The 18246-nt window shown below is 39.9% G+C and overlaps 1 protein-coding gene across 1 annotated transcript; it reads right to left on the bottom strand.

Moving 5' to 3' along the window:
• Nucleotides 1–5731: 5731 nt before the first annotated feature.
• urod (uroporphyrinogen decarboxylase) lies at nucleotides 5732–18185 on the bottom strand. Its single transcript, XM_029454075.1, has 10 exons — nucleotides 17992–18185; nucleotides 16058–16170; nucleotides 15831–15910; nucleotides 13690–13752; nucleotides 12160–12357; nucleotides 11908–12069; nucleotides 10098–10232; nucleotides 9497–9597; nucleotides 8739–8805; nucleotides 5732–6892 (listed from the first exon to the last, which is right to left on the bottom strand). Exons 1-10 carry the CDS (start codon nucleotides 18012–18014, stop codon nucleotides 6728–6730), a joined length of 1107 nt encoding a protein of 368 aa, XP_029309935.1. The 5' UTR covers nucleotides 18015–18185; the 3' UTR covers nucleotides 5732–6727.
• Nucleotides 18186–18246: the final 61 nt, after the last annotated feature.

Below are 18246 nucleotides of genomic sequence, written 5' to 3'. Positions count from 1 at the left end.
CACACATTTATATATTATTCTCCTGCCAAAGCCTTTAAAGGCGTCCATGTGGAAATTGATCTCCATTTCTAAAGAGCATAGATTCATTGTTACAACCTCTCTCTTTCACATGCACGCACACACGCACACGCACACACACGCACACGCACACACGCACACACACACACGCACACACACACACGCACACGCACACGCACACACGCACACACACAGATGGCCCACTGACACACAGCCACAGCCTCTCCAGTCTTACCTGTCGACAATCAGCTGTGATTTTTGTTTGTTTGTTTGTTTTGATTTACGCAATAGGGGGGCCACAACAAAAGCTTTTGTGTGTGTGTGCGTGCGTGTGTGTGTGTGTGTGTGTGTGTGTGTGTGTGTGTGTGTGGCTGTGTTTATGGTACTACAACAACACAAAGGACAGAGATGAATGAAAGCCTGCTTTCAATTGAAGAAGTATTGCTTCTCCCATCATCAACATTAAATCAGCTGCTTTGAGCATTGTATATTTTTGTATTTATTAATAACACTGAGGCCCACCTGCATCTGCTCAGTCGTAATTATTTGGAGGCTTGAATTCAACATGTATTTTCTTCCTTCCACTGAAGTGTTCAGCAGGCAATAAAGGATCTACAACATTCAGCTGTTGTTGAATTGCTCAGCTAACCTTAACCTTGTACTTTGTAGGGTTATGGCTGTCAGGCAGGCATTATTCAAATTGTTGCTTATTATTAACTAAAATAAAAGCCTTTTTCCTCTGTGCCACAGACTGGTGCAGGGATGACGTATTTGGATGTATATTGGATTTTGGATTATTGCAGTAAATGCTATCGTCAGAAGAGAAAAGCTAACTTTAGGCTATAAACAAACTGCACCACTGCATTACTTGACCACTCAGCTAAAGACGGACTCGTCGTGATGCCGTTTAGTAGTCTCATTGAGCCACTTGTTGGGAACCGCCTTTTTTTTTAAGACACACAGAAGCAGTACTGGGGGGGTTAACAAAATGCAGTTTCCCACTCCGGCCCAAATGTCACGCGGTTACCTCTCAGCACCATGCAGACGCAGTAGTGTGGAAAGTGAAAGCCACTTATTGTAGATGAAAACATAAACAGGCTCACAGCTGATAATGCAGAGAAGCTTCTTTTTCTCAAAATAAACCTGCCTCTCACTATTCTGAAAAAGGCTTAGTTCTCACAGACAGCACTAACATATGATAACACATCATTTCAGTTGTTGTTTGTTGTGTTCGGCGCCTCACACATGCCGCTTTTTTTGCCCCCTCAAATCTCTTGTTGCCAATGTAGACGCACGTGGCACAAACACAGAGTTGGATGTTAAAATGTCAGCAACATGTTGTATATTTCATTTGTTGAACATCTGATTAAAATAAAACATGTTTCCAAAGTCATTGTTAGAACTGTAATGGTATTATGTGCTCATATCGGTACTTGGTATCGTCAAGTACCCACATTTAAGTATTTGTACTTGTTCTGAAATGCACTGTTGTACTGGGTGAAATGTTCCTTCATTACCATGAACACACACACTGTAGTTCATTTCGACTCTATCGCACATCCAACATCCTGCAGCTGTAAATACTCATGAGAACACCAAATGTCTAATAATCCACAGCTGAAAATAGTCCCAAAGAAATGTGCTATTTACTCCCATTAGAGGAGCATTTGCTAAAAACTACAGTGCCCAGCTGTGTCAGGAAATTACTGAGCATTTTTTCTAAATTTCTAAAGATGTTCTTCAAGAGGAACAAATGGGCTGAGTGACACAGACCGGGTATGGAAGTCGGACAGTATTGAGAGATGTTGTTGGTTTTGGTCTTTTCATGGGATTTGCTGACAAAAGTAAAAGTTCGGAGGGACGATAGGGCAAAACATCTGGCATAGAAAGATCACTTTAACACAAAACACATCTTTGTCAAATAAGAGCTTCCAAAAATGGCACTTTGGCTTTATAAAGGGCCTCTAATTTTACAAGGATGATATTATTTTGGTCAGTTATTTAAGTCAACACTGTCTAACATGTTAATCTAAATCAAGTTGTTTGGTATGGTAGCCAGAGAACTAAACCTCTTGGAAAGACCTTCATCTCAAAGGCTCTTAACTAACAATGTTTGTACATTTTAAGGGCTACATGACTTCCCCTTTAATTTACATTTAAAATGTCATTTGAAATATTTCACAAATTCATTTAATTACAAATGTCAAGGTGTTAATAAGGTTGGTTGCTATTTCATAATTTCAGGTGCAAATTCTATAATATTAAGGGATACTTAAACAGTATTTGGATAATAGTTCAAGTAATGAAAATGTTCAAATCTAAACTTCAGTCTTGTCATAAAAAGGTAAAACCGAGAGATCAAAAATAGCAGCAGAAAGGGATGAATTCAGTCAGAAGTACTGGCACTGACCGTCAACATTGTTCAAGGCTGCAGTGACAACAACATGATCTCCACACTATAACCCAGTGACTGGTGAGGATCCCTGAACCCCCTCTCTGGTCACATGATGTTATGATTCTTGGTGGAATCCTTCAAAACAACATCAGCAACCACAACAACAACAACAACCGGATTTACTAGAATCTGCTTATCTGACGTTCTTAGCAGCCTCACAGAGAAAAACACAATTTGGGATTAACTGATCCCTTTTTCTCAGTTCCTCGTGTAAAGAGCTTCCGCTATGATTACAGTAATAATGCCAGCCAAATTCTGTGTAGTAAAAAGTAGCTTTGTATCTACCCGAATTTACTCATTTGTTAAATTCACAGTGAGACAAAAGAGCTCGACTCGAGGTTTGCGATTGGATGCTTCTGCCTGCTCAGCTTTTATCCAGCATCTCATTGGTGGTTGTGATGGCAGTGGAATGGTGTAATGAGTTTTGATTGGTGACTTTAACACCCCTGCCTGTCCTGAAATTACCTTTAAGGATTTACAAGTTCTTCCAAGGGGTTTAAGGTAATGGCTACACAGTTGTGCCCCAGCACTTCTGTTGAGGGGGATAATCAGATGCTCAGTTTTTCCTGATCATGCTGCAAAAGACTTTTCCGAAAGTTGGTTTTTGGAAGTGGAAATGGTGGCTTACTGTAAATGGCAAAAATATGTTTACAAATGTATCCACACTATCCCACAGTGACTGAGTGTTGATGGACTGAATGGGAATCATTGTGCTAGTAAAATACATTTGAATTTAATAGAAAAAGCTGTTCAATTGAAAGAACACTACTAAAGACATTTCGACAGGATAAAAAAAGAGGAGTAAACATCGCTGCTTGACAAACTTAAAAAAATAGAACGTTTGTAAAGTACTGGAGTTTCAGTTTCTTCTGGACCCACATTTGCAGGCTGAGCAGACATTTGCTTGGCTAAAAGGAGTCACAAGCAAAGAATATTGTGTTTATGTTTTATTTGCTGTGGCAGATGCGTCTGGTCCTCCTCCGTTTGGACAGATTTCCAACAACTTGAGATCTGAAGGGCCAATCACAACCTTTTATCTATTATGTGACGTGTTTGAGACGATGAATGTAAAGAAAATGGCCGTTTCATTTTTTTTTCTAAAACAACCAAGATGGCTGCAGCGGATGTGGAACTTTCTGTTGTATGTTAGCCGCTATCGCGTAGCCTGACATTGCCAGACCAAATCACAAATCCATCTGGCACAGCAAATAAAACATGAGCTTGCCGATTTGCCTAGTTCCCAGAAAAAGTAAAAACACCTTTATCTTCAAATTCTTATGACAAAAACAGCACTCGTTCACAGACATATTGATGCTAATCCATCACAGCTCGTCTCTGCAAGCTGTGGTCTGTTTACATCTTTAGTTCGCTCAGAGCTACGTCAGATGTTTAGCTGCTCTAATTGGTTGTTGGTCTATCCAGTTGTGTACAGATGTGTTTTTGTCTGCGCCAGTCGATATTGAAAATTCACTGAGAGGTTTCAGACTCATTGGTGATTTGGTCTGTTGAAGTCGGTTAAGTGAATTTAGGTTGACTGACTTTGTACTTGTGGTTTTCAAGGCTTTTTTAATTATTTTTTTTGGAAGGCCTTTTCTATTGACTTCAATAACAACAGCCTAACTTGTCTTGGAGCCTGCCTCATACAGCCTTGATAGAAACAACGCTTCAACATTTAGCTGGGGTGGTTCTCACTTGGTTTTCTGAAGTACCTACAAAATATGTGACATGTTGTCAGAACAATTCAAACTCCTCAAAGCTTTCAAGGTCATGCAGGGAAGAGGAAGGTGGTGACTACTTACTGGAAAAGGCTCAAAGATCAGGCAGCGACAAATCAATGTTATTAACGTTATCAGTATTTTTTCATCAGTCAATTAGTAGTATTACATCTACATTTCTAAGATGTGCATTTACCTCCTCTTTTTTATCTTTTAAAACCTAATTATTTTAGAAAAATCCAAGTTAGTCTATTAGTTAATGTTGTTATAGAGGCCACCTTGTGCCGTTTATTTATACAGACCATTACAAAGCAGTCTCAAAGGACTTCAGACTTTCAGGCAGGACACTGTCCCACTTCTGTCCCAGTTAAAGCCCCAGTCACTGTCCCGTCCGTCTCTGTCCCATTTTCTGGGCCAGGCTCCTGCCATGAATCAGTCCCACACTGTGGAGTAACTACTCTGATGCATAAACTATCACAACAAACAGAAAGCATTTAAGTGGTAGTTTTTTTAAATAGGCGTTAAAGTAAGTGCTTTTTGCTTCTTCTGTTAAATTACAATACTTAAATGTGAGACGGTGGCTAAAAAGGGAGAGTAAGTAGTTATAATTAGTTTTTAAATTACTTGTAGTAGTTTATTGACCGATAGGCTAACAGTTACAAGTCTACAGCCTAGCTAGCAGTTCTGTAAGGCTACTTAGGCACAGCGCTGCTATGAGCTAATGCTAATGCTAATTATCACTAAACACAAACTGACAAGAATGTCTTTTGTTTTTTTATGATGGCAATAGATAAAAAGTTAAAGAGGAACTTCACCCATTTACACATCAACATCTGTTTACAGGTCATGTGAAGTATTACTGCCTATGTGAGAAATATATTTTAAGTAAACATATTTGTGTTGTAGTGAGTTTAACAAACCTCTGTAGCCTTGATCCTCATCTCTGCCGCAGGCTGTTGCTAAAGGCTACATTAGCGGCTATAGCATAACATGCCCGCATCTCCGACTGAACTGCTGGTTGGTTTGCATCGTGGGCAATGTAGGGACCGGGTTTAGACGAGGACAAAAGTGCAATGAATAAAAAAAGACAATATATTTGCTTCTGCTGCATCGAATTTGATTTTAACTTTTTTTTTTTTTCACGAGTCCAACACTAAATAAAGGGAGTAGCCTACTCTTTTAAGGGATCACCAAAGTTATTACAATTCATCCTGAGTGCCAGTTTCAACCTCTAGGAACGGAACCATGGATATTAGTACAAAATATCACAGATATCTATCTAAAAGACATCTTTGATATATTGATTCAGGATTGAAGTCATGGACCGACTGACCGACACTGCCGTTATCAATAGCATAGCTAAAATGAAAAGTACCAGTCTAGAAGAAAGAGTCAGCAGTGGTAACTCAAGGCCCGGTCCATTTAAACATCATAAAGACTCTGTCCTAGTTTGATTGCATAAAGAAGAGTTGACATCTTGCTCATAGTCTATTGGCAGGGGGAAAGAAAATCTAATAACTTAAAGTAAAACATAAAAACATTGTACATTTCACAAAAATGAATTCAGTCTTTATTGACGTGGACAGAAAAAAACAGCCAGATATACACATTTATGGGTTTTAATAATCTGGAAAATGGCAATCACAAGCATCCTCTCAGGAATCTCACAATGTGATTCACTTCATAAACCAATTTGTCTACAAGGCTGAGTTGATGAAATAAAGAAAAACTGATTTAGGTGAAAAATAAAGACAGCATAAGGCCTCTTCTTGTACAACCTGCATTTCTTAGAGGATTTTCTTTCTGCGGGACTAAAAATAAATCTCTTTGTGCTGAGATCGAGCGGGGGACTTTGTTTACGGTTAAGATGTTAGATGGTGGAATGATCAACTGCTGTGTGCTGACATTTCCCCCCCAAAAACATATTTTATAACTGCAGTAATGTGTAATGTGCAGTAAAATGTGTCTTTTGCCAAATCACCAGCTCTTTTTGTCACAGCAGTTTGGATCCTTCTTGTTTTTCTTTAAGGACACCGATACTGATGAAGATCTCAGCTATCATTGAAGAGGTTTACAGATACCAGAAGGTTATAAATGTGTGTCTGTGCTGGAGTGACATTATGGGGAGTTTGATTGCATGAAAAGGAAAAGCTTTCATCTCGAAGTAAAAGCTGTTTTGAATAGATCCAATATTAATATAAATTCCACACAACTTAAATGCATTTGTAATGTACATGTACTTGCAAAAATGATCCATCCAATGGAAAAACATAAAAAACATAATCCACTCCTGGTCAGATGAACATATTATGTGATGAGCAGAAAACATCTTTTTTATCCTGAAAATCTAAACTGGACGAGAATGTAGTGAATGTATGTGTTTTTGTATCGTTCATTAATATTAGGTCAGTGTTGTTGTTGTTTTTTTAAAAGAAAGAAAATCTCCATGGTTTTTCAATCAAAAAATGGCTTTTTTTTTTTTCCATCACTAACATCAGCATGTTGGGCTTACACTCTCCCTCACACGCACGTCCATCCTTTACATTTGTTTGATCATCCGTTTAGAGTGTTGGTGCACGGCTTCGACGAAGGCGCCCACATTATCCGGGTCCATGTCGGGATAAAGGCCGTGACCCAGGTTGGCGATGTAGCCCCTTGTGCCGAAACCCTCCAGCATCTTCTTCACGATGTCTGAAATGTGCTCCTGGTGAAGAGGAGGAGGAGGAGGAGAGAGGATTAAAAAAAAGGTAAAGATCAACCTGGCAGACCTTTTTGGATCGGTCGTGGTTCAACTATGGCTCTAGAATATTTATCATAAGTCTGAGATATGCTTTGATCAAACTAGGTCAGAGGAGGAGCAATTTTAGGAATTTCTGGTGAAGAGTAATAATAAATTGCCAAACTTTGTGTAAACAACCGTTTGTCAGAATGAATTACAGCACTTCACTGTATTATGTAGAAATGTATGAAATGAAATGCTGTGGAATAAAAATAGGATTCACAGCATGTACGTGGGTGCTGGAAATAGCAGCAGATGAAACTTGAGAAGTGTAGAGTAGCAGTAAGGGTTTGTTATTTTACTTCCTTTTGTGTTTCATGAAAAACAATAACAAATCCTACTCTGGAAATCTCATTGAGCAACTCACGCTAAACCATTTACAGGTACGGACGTCAGTTATGCACGTTTTATAAAATACCATATTTTTATAAGGTTATAAAGGAAACTCATCTCTTTGCATGAAGGAATGATCACGTAGAGAAACATGTCTTCTAGCCCGAACCCACAGTACACATGGCTGCTCAGGATTTAACATTACACCATCTTAATCTCATTATTCCTGACAACTAAATTCAATAAAGAAATTGATACTCTGATTTCTAAATTAACATTTTAAGTTTATTACATGCAGTGTATACACTGAAGATTTTCTAGTAAACGTAAGCAAACAAACTAATTTCTTTCCGACTGTTACGGGACAATTGACTGTAATACTCTAATCTAATTCATTCTAATTAAGACGTTACCTAATTCTAGTCAGTGGATTAAGGAGATCTCTCGCAGTTTGGCATTAGAAAAACAGACTTACCGCTTACATGTCACCTTTGACTGTGTCCATGTCTGTGATCAGACAAGGGGCTTCAGGAAAGAACCAGAACTACGAACACATATGTTCTTTAAGTTGTATGTACAAGCAATTTAACAGAACTTTTCTTGTATCTAAGGTTTGCATGACATTCAGCCGTGACGCGTCCTACGAGTCGTGTACAGACAGTCTGCCTCTCTCCACAGGAGAAAACACTAGCTTGACCTGAAATCCTGATGCCTTTATCTGACTCAATTTAAATCTTTTAAACATATTATGGAAATGAACTGAAATAGAATATAGCACTTATGTCAAACCTTCCCCTCTCTGCCCTGATGACAGCTGCACTATTAATATTTTTATATTGTAGTTTGACTGACTCCCAAAGCAAGACTTGAAGCTCTGCAGCCTTACATTTTATTTGTTTCTCTTTGGTAAAACAAATAGTGAATTAAACTTAAACACGGAATGTGTGGAGCAGGCAGCCGTGTTGGGAGCGTAGATGATGCTAACGGCTAACGGCTAACGGCTGGCATTCAACCGGCTAACAGGAGCATTTTACGATAAGTGTGTACAGTTGAAAGTTTGGTGAATCTGATTTGGAACTCTTAAGTACAAACCTCACAGAAAAAAGTAAGAAAAATGTAGAATAAGAATACGAAAATGTTTTTGCGTGAGGACCAAGGATTGGTGCCAGCGTTGTAACAAACTTGTATTACAGCACAGTTGTGAAAAAGAAGCAGGATGATGACATGACACTTTTCTGTCGGGGTTGTGCTTCTGAGACGTACATTGTTTATACTTGTACTTAATTATTTATTGTAATCTTTAGAAATGTATATCTTTTATGTATGTGTTTAACTCCTCGTTTTTTAAAAAGATAGTTTGGAAAAAGGAAGAAGACACAAACAGGATCTTCTTCTCTGTCCATGCGAGAGCATAAACCAAAGTGGGAGTGGAGGTTACCTTTGGAGCGTAGAGAGCACAAGGGTCCATGTTTCCCTGCAGGCTGACCTTCCCTCCTGTGCGCTCCCTGAATGAATGAATGAACAAACACACACAAACACACACACACACACACACACACACACACACACACACACACACACACACACACACACACACACACACACACACACACACACACACACACACACACACACACACACACACACACACACACACACACACACACACACACAGGGTAATCCTTTAACCAACAGGTTAAGTATTTGATGAGCGGAGCAGGAAACAGACGTTTGTTGACTTAAATCCTGCACCCGGTGACGAACCAGGGACGAGCAAGAGGTCACTAATGGTTAACCTGCTCCTCAGGAAACACGCTTGGTTTATGACTACAGCAGCAACTGATTACATCCCTGAGATATATTCAGCTTCAAGCTCATACTTTGCAGTCCGACCATGACAGTGGATTTTTAGGCTGTAGCTGTATTTGCTTTCGCCTGAGGAGATTTGCGTGTTGATCCTTTTCTATTCCTGCTCGCATTCCAGAGATAACTCGACACTTTAAATCTTACAAACACAACCGGACACTGGAGTTAGAAGATGGAGATTGAATTAAGATTTATTTTGTGTTTTTGGTTTAATGTTGTGATTGTAGAACCAAAACAGCCTTTTACACAATTATGGGGAAGATATCAGTAGTTAAGTAAAAATAACTCTGTGTGTATGTGTACGTATGTGTGTATGTGTGTGTGTGTTACCGTGCTGTTTGTGGGTCAATGGTCCAGTCCAGCCCAACCACCTCATAATGAGACTGAGACAGATCCTCTAGACCATAGTGAGCATCCTTTGCAAACACAATCTGGAAAACACAGGCACAGAAAAGTAAAAAGAGATTTTCAAAGCAACTTTAGCAGGAAGCGTTAATGAACCATTTCTGGTGGAATGCTGCCATCTTCTGGTAATGAAGCAGAACGGTTACATACAACAGACCAGATGGATCCTTAATGATCCCTCCTGGGACACAGTGTTGTTGAAGCAACAGAGTGATGATAGGAATAGAACAGAGCATTAAAATTAATATAGGAAGTGATTATAAAAAGAGAGCAAACTGAAAAATACAGCTGGTGAATAAATAAATAAATAGAGTTGTCAGAGTTGACTGGTTTGCAGTTTAGATGATGTGCAGATGTACATCATTAGCCAGACAGGAAGGCAGAAATATGAGAAAGTACTATAGTGATACTGCAGGAGTCTGTGTGTGTGTGTGTGTCTGTGTCTGTGTCTGTGTGTGTGTCTGTGGATTTGGGTCTATTTACATATTTAGACAAAATCACATTTACACTGACGTGTGCAGCTCACCATGGGAATGTCCTTTGCGCCCTCCTTGAGTTTATCTTTGACTCGCCGAGCGATGTCTCGAAGGTAAGGCAGAGAGAACTCTCTAAACTCGACTGGCCCGAGAATGCCGGCGTGAGACTCGAACACCTGCAGAGCCTGAACAACACACAGCAGAGAATAGAAGTATGTTTTTATTTTTTCAATCTGCGATTCTCAAGCCTCTTGGAGGAAGCCGCAACAAGCTGCAAACACAACACAAACATATATTTGCATTATTGAGTTGATATGTTGAGCAAGTTAGCAAACCGTTCTGACAGCAACATTAGCATTTGTTTAGAGGTATATTTGTATACAAGTCCTTAGAGTGCTGAATCACATTCTCTCTTAGAGGTCACGGACACACCAGCAGAGTGGGTGCTCGACACCTCTCGAGGAGGTTGCTCAGGTAGAAGAACCGACTCTCTGAAGCCACTCTGCTGCCCAAATCCTGACAACTGCAGTAAAAATGGCCGGTGCACTCTGCTGGTGTGAAAGTGTCTGGCCTATATGTTATATAATGCAGGTTTGTGCTCTCAGGATGAGATATATATGTGCTGATACTGATAAGCAGGTTTGTTTACACGCGTAAACAGTGAGTGTTTGTAGCAGCTGCCACAATCAACAAATAGTCTGTGGAACTGAGCGTTAATCAGGGTTTCATGTGCAGCTGTCGGACAGATGAAATGAGCCCTATAATTTAAAAGGGACACCCCTATACATACAGTAAGGATGTTAATAATTAAGGGTGTCACTTAAAGTCACTCAAGTTCAGATGACAACCTTGCTGCTAAACTAATTGATACGGTGGAGACTTTATTGGGAAGGTTGCCGCATGTGACAACAACAACGCACGGAACATGGTGGCTGCTAACTCTACGCGTCAACTGGCGTCTAAATTTGCCTGTTTTGCTCATACACTACAGCTGGCAATACATGATAGATTTACCCGTTTGTGCATCGTGTTATCGTTGCAGCTGGGATGTTTGTTCGGCCCTAATCTTGTCTGTTAATTGTCATTGAGAGGTTAACAAGGGTCGGCCAGAAAGATTATTCTAAATTCATGCTGTCATGCTTTCAAAATATGGCTCTGATAGTTTAAACCATTTACAAGAATGGTGTGATGAATGTGGTTTTCCGGCAGGTGGGTCGTTAAGTACGGCACAGATACGGAAACTATGCATGATCTCCAATGTTATTTTCTACTATTTTAATTCTGCTATTTTTATAATGGTACTTCAGACTCATTTACATCAACACTTTGATTATTGTACTGTAAATGTTCTTATTCTGTCTAATCTTGTACTAATTGTTATGTGTGTGTGCTGTGAAGCACTTTGGGCTGCAATTCTTGTATGAAAGGTGCTATACAAATAAAGCTTATTATTATTATTATTATTATTATTATTATTATAATAATGGTGGAAGTTACAGATAAAGTATTGGTGTTATTATTGTATAAATGTATTTGTATTTATATAGTTGAATTGTTTTCACAGTGCTTTCTACAGAGCTTGAGGTGTTGATGGATGACGAGATGGAAAATAAACTAACTCATCAGTTTGAAACTCTGTGTCTTGGTTATCCAAGACAAGGGCAGTTACCGTATGTATTTCCAAACTCTGAAATACTCCACACAACTTGCCTTTAACTGAATCTCTGAGGTTTTGTTGTTGTCAACAATCAGCTGCTCACATAAAAAAGAAAACAGGCTATTCTTTCAACTTGATTAGATTCAAATAAAAAAGCAGTTTTTGCAGTGTCATTGGCAGTGGTGCAAGGCAGGGGGTCTAACCTGAGCTCCAGCTGCGACCTGTCCAAGCAGATACTCCACTATCACGTCTGTCAGCATCCTCAGCAGCATGTGGCTGGCCTCTGGGTGTCGGTACAGCCAACGCTTTGCCTTAGAGTGGGTGTTGGAGCCTCCGCCTTCTATCATGTAGGACATCAGCGTCCACTGTAGAGGGAAAGACGGGAATATAACAATCACGTTACTTACTTTCATTTTTACAAAGTAATGTTTTCATTTGTCTGTATCATCTCTAACCGGAGCTCCAGTGAATCCTATGAGCGGCACTTTGCCCTCAATCCTGTGTCTGGTCAGTGTGATGGCTTTGAAGACGTAGCCCAGTTCTTTGTCCACATCCACTTTAGACCGCAGACGCTGCAGGTCTTCTGGCTCCTTCAGAGGGTCCGGGAATGTAGGACCTTTACCTGCCACCATCTGCACATCCATACCCAAGGCCTGGAGGGAGAAAGAGCAATGAAATAATTAATATATATGCACAGAAAATTTGAGAGATGGCTGGAATTTAACAGAGATGGAGTAACAGCTATATATTAGTAATAGGTTTTGTGTGACATGCAGGTCATTTGATGGCTGTAGAACTTGGAAAGTGTATTTCTCTTGTCACTGTGCTCTACTGTCAAGAATCTAGCCAAGGCAGTTGTTGACTGAGCCCAATTCCAAACTAGGACTTTATACAAACCAAGGACACAGGGGCGAGGAGGTAACGCTGTTCTCGAGCAACTGAGGAGGATGTGTGTGCAGCGTAAGTGGGAGAAACTCCTGGTGGTCTTCTCAGCGCTAAAGAGTCTCTGATAGCACCGTGAGGGAAGAGGCAGGTGAATCGAAGCTTCCTGTGTGAAAACTAAGGAGTTGGACCTACTAAACATGACATTGTCAAGAATGTAGCCAAGACGGTTGTTTGTTGAAACCCAATGTAATGACACAAGTTGAGCTCTGACACACTGTGCCACCTGCTTGGCCCCCACTTCTGGCTATTAGAGATGGACGACGGCAAAAGGTGAACTCGTCCCAAGTGATCAGGATAACAGATTTGGCATGAAGAACTTTACAAAGTGAAGCTTATCCCAGAGCTCATTACCCAGAGAGATGCTCAGAGTCTGTCAGAGAGGCTCACAGTTGTCACTGCTTGTGTCAGAGGTGGGGATTGCTGAGGGCCTAAGACCATTTGGCACCTGCTCCATAACAATGTCAAGGCAGGTTTGGCCTTATCCTTTTTATGAATTGAAAATGCAGACAGAATTAGCCGACAGTTTATATAAATTGTTACGACATTGACGTCAACAAGAGAAAGACCTTACCCCTTTCTCTTGTGACGTTTAAGAGTACTGCCTGTTAGGGAATGCGTACCTCCAGCCTGCACCGCTGTAAAGGTGCCATTCCACCAGTAACGGTGATAAAAAAGTAGGCAGCGCCTCAGGACCGATATACGTGCTCAGGCAGCACATATCACAAAGTGGACTCAATACAGATACAAATCACTCTGCATTTATTTGTGCATTTGGGTTTTAGCAGTAATGTAACTTGACATTTGTTTGTGAACACTTAAGAGACTGTTTTAGCACTATACAAGTCCACTATTCATTCTCCTCTAAACTCCGGTGCATCTGTGAGCTGTAAAACTAAAACAATGAGCTAATAAAGGCTAAAACTCTCAAAAGGCAAACCCCTTTTAATTTAAACAGTCATTGTATTCAAAGTTATTATGTCACATATACTGACAACAGAATAAGATGAACAGTCGACATGAAAGAGTCCTGATAGTCTTACCTGTGGGATAACCAGGATGTCAGAGAAGATGATGGCAGCATCGAAGGGAAAACGTCTCAGAGGCTGAAAGTGGGAAAAAGCAAGACATTAAAATAAAAAAAAAAGTTAAATAATGTTGTTGTTTATTGTTTTGTAGTGATGGGCTCAAGATATTTTATTATCATGTCATCATCTCAACACAATATTACATTACAGGACCTAAAATCTAAAACCTTGCTATAAATCGATCATCTATGGCAGGGGTCGGGAACCTTTTTGGCTGGGAGAGCCATAAAAGCCAAATATTTTTTTATGCATTTCCTTGAGAGCCAAATATATAAATTTGAATGCAACTTTATGCGTGCATTTTTTAAGAATAACACGTCTCCGAGTACTAATAGAGGCATCAGTGTTGCATTGAACATGTGCTCTTTTATTAAATAAACTAAACGCTTACGTTATTTATCTCATTTATGTGCACGTTTCAGTGTTTACTGCACGGGTGTCAAACTCAAGGCAATTATATCCGGCCTCGCGAGAAAATATCATATGTCTGTCATAACTGGCCCGCCGGTTTTGGTAATTACATCAATGCATGGCACAACCACGGGAAAAGACATTTGAGGAAGAATCTAAATATGTGAATGGAATGAAAGTTTTTGGAAAGCAAAGGGAAACACACCACAGATCTCTGGGACGATGTGAGCTGGACTGTTTGTGCGACATAACGAAGCATCTCACTGTTAAACCTGCAGCTTCAGGGCCGTGTGATCACGGACATGTGTGATGCAGTGAGAGCTTTCCAAGCTAAGCTGCCTGTGGGAGACTCGGATGCAGAAGGAAACTTTGGTCACACCGCTTTGTTCCCGACAGCATTCTGCTGATCGACTGAGAGACTTTGCTGCTCAGATATTTTAATTGAACTGCTCAGCAACCCGTCTGCAGTTGACTTAAATATGTTCCATATCTTTTTGCACTTTATGTGTACCCTGTTCAATAAATGTGGACCGTGTTTGGCCCTCGACGTAGTCCCAGTTTTTAATGTTGGCCCTCTGTGAATGAGTTTGACCCCCCCCCCCCCCGGTCTACTGCTTGCTTTGCGCAGTTTCGGCGACGGGCGGGGCTCCGCCCCCTACACACGCACACACACACACACACGCACACACACGCACACACACACACACACACACACAGCGGAGGAAAGGAGAGGGGAGAACTAAAAACAAATCCGCTGCTAAATGTTTTACTTAATGACACAGTATAATTATTTATTACTTGTTAAGTTAAAAAATGTCAGCTCAAAATTGTCTGCGAGCCATATCGCGTTATCGAAAGAGCCATAGGTTCCGGACCCCTGATCTATGGACCTCGAAGGGAAAACGCGATAATGTTTTAATAATAATTAGGGTCCGAGCACTGACAACAACGTGGGTCGAAGGACCCTATTGGAACTGTAGTAAATGGACTGCGTTTACACGGCGCTTTTCTAATCTTTGCGATCACCCAAAGCGCTTTACAACACATGTCAGCATTCATGCATTCACACACATTCATACAGAGTCAGAGGCTACCATGCAAGGTGCACATCAGCTCGTCAGTAGTGATAACCATTCACACACACTCACACACTGTTGGCCATCAGGAGCAATTTGGGGTTCAGTATCTTGCCCAAGGACACTTCAACATGCTGAGTGCAGGGGCTGGGGATCGAAACATCGACATGCTGGACGACCACTCTACCCCCTGAGTCACAGCCACCCTCAATTTATTGAAACTGTAGGGATTATTATTATTATTATTATTATTATTATTATTATTATTATTATCCCAAAATAATTACATTTTTCGAGGGTCAAAACCAAATGCTTGAAACATGGTGAAAACTGAAATGCAAATGAAACTAAATGAAAGCAGTGCTCTGTTTATCGAAATGTGAAAGAGCAATAAAAGTCTTTTGTCGCTAAAATCAATGAATAATGTTGACGAATAATCGCAATCTCAATTTTGGTAAAAGATAATGGTGATTAACATTTTGGTTATAATCACGCAGCCCTAGATAACACTGTTGTCTGAGGACATATTTAAAAATAATATTATTTTATTATATAATTCAAATTATTAAATTAAACTTTTCACAATAAGTTTGAAAAGCACAGTTATACCTGCAGAGTGAGCTCGCAGCAGGCCTCTGGTGACCGACATGTCTCAAAGAAATCCTTCCCTGCTCTGGACTCACGAAACTCTGCAAATTAGATTCAATAAAACATTAGTCGAATGTCTTCATGATGTTAAAGAAATGTTGTTGACGTTGAAAGAAAAACAAAACAATAATGCAAAGAAAGTCTTTGACTCTTGGTAGGGGAGGAAATGTGATCTCTGATCTAAGTACCTGGTAAGTATCGTCCAGCCTGTCTCATACACCAGACAGGGACATGTTCAGTTTCTTCTCCTCGTGCTGCTCGCAGAAATGTATCGTTCTGGATCTGGGGAAAGTCCTTGGGGCTGGATAGAAAAACATCCCCGAGGTTTAGCATGAGTCTTTTCTCTGTGCTCATTAAGCAATGCTGGGTCATACAGAGAGAAAACTACCCCTCTGTAACAGTGCAAGAGAACAATACATGTAGTGTAGGGTGTATATCCCAAATATCGAAAGTAAAAATGGGGCGTAAGACAGGAGAATAATCTAAATCTTACCCCGTAGTAAAAAATGTTAATGTTAACCAGTAAGAAGGAAAGCCTGGATAGCTTGCTACCCCTCGCTACAAAATGCACAAGATAAAATAATCACAAACCATCACTTAAAAAAGTCCCAATAGGGATGTCGCTATACCAGACATTTAGTTGTCAGCACCAATTCAAACAAACATATTTAAATTAGGCCAAAAACTCAATTTTACAAGATTCTCATTTATCTCCTCAACTTCTGCTTCCTTTGCTGTCAGGGTTGAAAAGGGCTATTATGTGCTTTCTTTTCTTTTTTCCATCCTTCTACTACCCTCACAATGCTGCAGATATTTGCTGCCCAATACAGCACAGTTGCAGTGCAATTGTGGGTTAAAGTAATTTAATTAAAACCTATCATTACAAGATACCAGAACAAATGCACGATTGTTGCAGAATGTTAATTCAATGCTACTCACATTTAAAAACACAGCATACACAGTGAAATTTAGACTCTGCATTTAACCCATCTCCTAGTATAAGGAGCAGTGGGCCGTTATTACATATGCAGTGTCCAGGAAGCAGTCTTTGATACTGGCACCTCTCCAGTATCAAACGCTGTACTTGGGTCATGTAGGGACTGGAACCGGTGACCCTCCAGTTTCCCAAGCCAAGACTGAGCTACTGCTGCCAATTTTACAATTACGAAAAACGTAATTGTCCTTTATGAGAATGGGGTTTGGCTGAAAGTGACCTAATCACTATAGCCTGAGGGTTACAATACGGTAGCAACATCTGTTATCTAACATACAGGCATACTCCTCCCTTTCCCCAGATATCATATAGGCATCCAGCTGAAGAGCTGTCAATGAAAGAGATGAGAAATATGAGAGATAACACTCCTCTGCTCTCTTATCATCTTCCAGCAGTAAGAAAACGGTTGAATGAAAGGCTGCTTCGGATACATTTGTGAAGCATCACAAGCGGACTGAAATACAAACTTTGACGTGAATCTAACTGTTATACGGATCACTGAGAATTGCTTTCCAGTGACTTTAGACCAATGAAGCCTCCAAAAATAAAAAACTAATTATGAAAACTTTACTGTAACAAATTAGATAGAAATAACAGATTTGGCGTTTATCTGGAAAGGTTATGATTCACTATTTATTTTTGCTTCGGTAGCAATCAGTTACTTAAAGTAAGAATTATTTCCACCATAAAATTAGATGCTTTCTCACTAAACGGCCGTGTGGGGGTTTAACTGATTCAAATAAAGCAAAAAACAAAACGGAAAACTATTTAATGAAGTAACTGTATGCCGAATTAGTCAGAAGATCCAAATGATTGCTTAAAGTTAATATATGTTGTTGCAAAGAGAATTCACCTTTAAATGTAAGCGACATAACATTTAAATGCTGGTTTTCTGAATGGCAGTTCTTCATAAAAGGACGGAGCTGTACTTACCAGGGTAAATATAATGACTGGCAAATATTATATTTAGTTGTGAAGACAAGATTAGACACGTTGAACATGATATTACATTCAATTTGTATTGTGTGAAGAAATGTTTTCATAAGTATGACACACAACGTCACTCAGCAAGCAGCTAAAATGCCTAATGTAATATTCTGTGTTTAGGCTAACAACAGAAGTACTTACAGGATTAAACCGTCGTTGCTCATGTTGGCGAGGTTGAGGGGGTGACCGTTTTACTCCTCTGTCTCTCTCTAGAGATGTCAATTGCGACCTGCGTCTCCTCAACTGTCATTAAAACGTGTTTGCACAACACTATCTGCTTCTACACCCCTTTGCTGCAGGGCGCGGCCATCTTGAAAGACCATGTGACCATACCAGGAAATGAACCGCGCATTCAAAATAAAATGCTTTAAAAAAAAATTGAACCAACAATATATT

Source organism: Cottoperca gobio, chromosome 17 (assembly GCF_900634415.1).
Source record: "Cottoperca gobio chromosome 17, fCotGob3.1, whole genome shotgun sequence".
In the NCBI taxonomy this organism is placed as follows: Eukaryota; Metazoa; Chordata; class Actinopteri; order Perciformes; family Bovichtidae; genus Cottoperca; species Cottoperca gobio.
The sequence above is the reverse complement of the archived record's forward strand: the minus strand, read 5'-3'. Positions and strand labels throughout refer to the sequence as shown.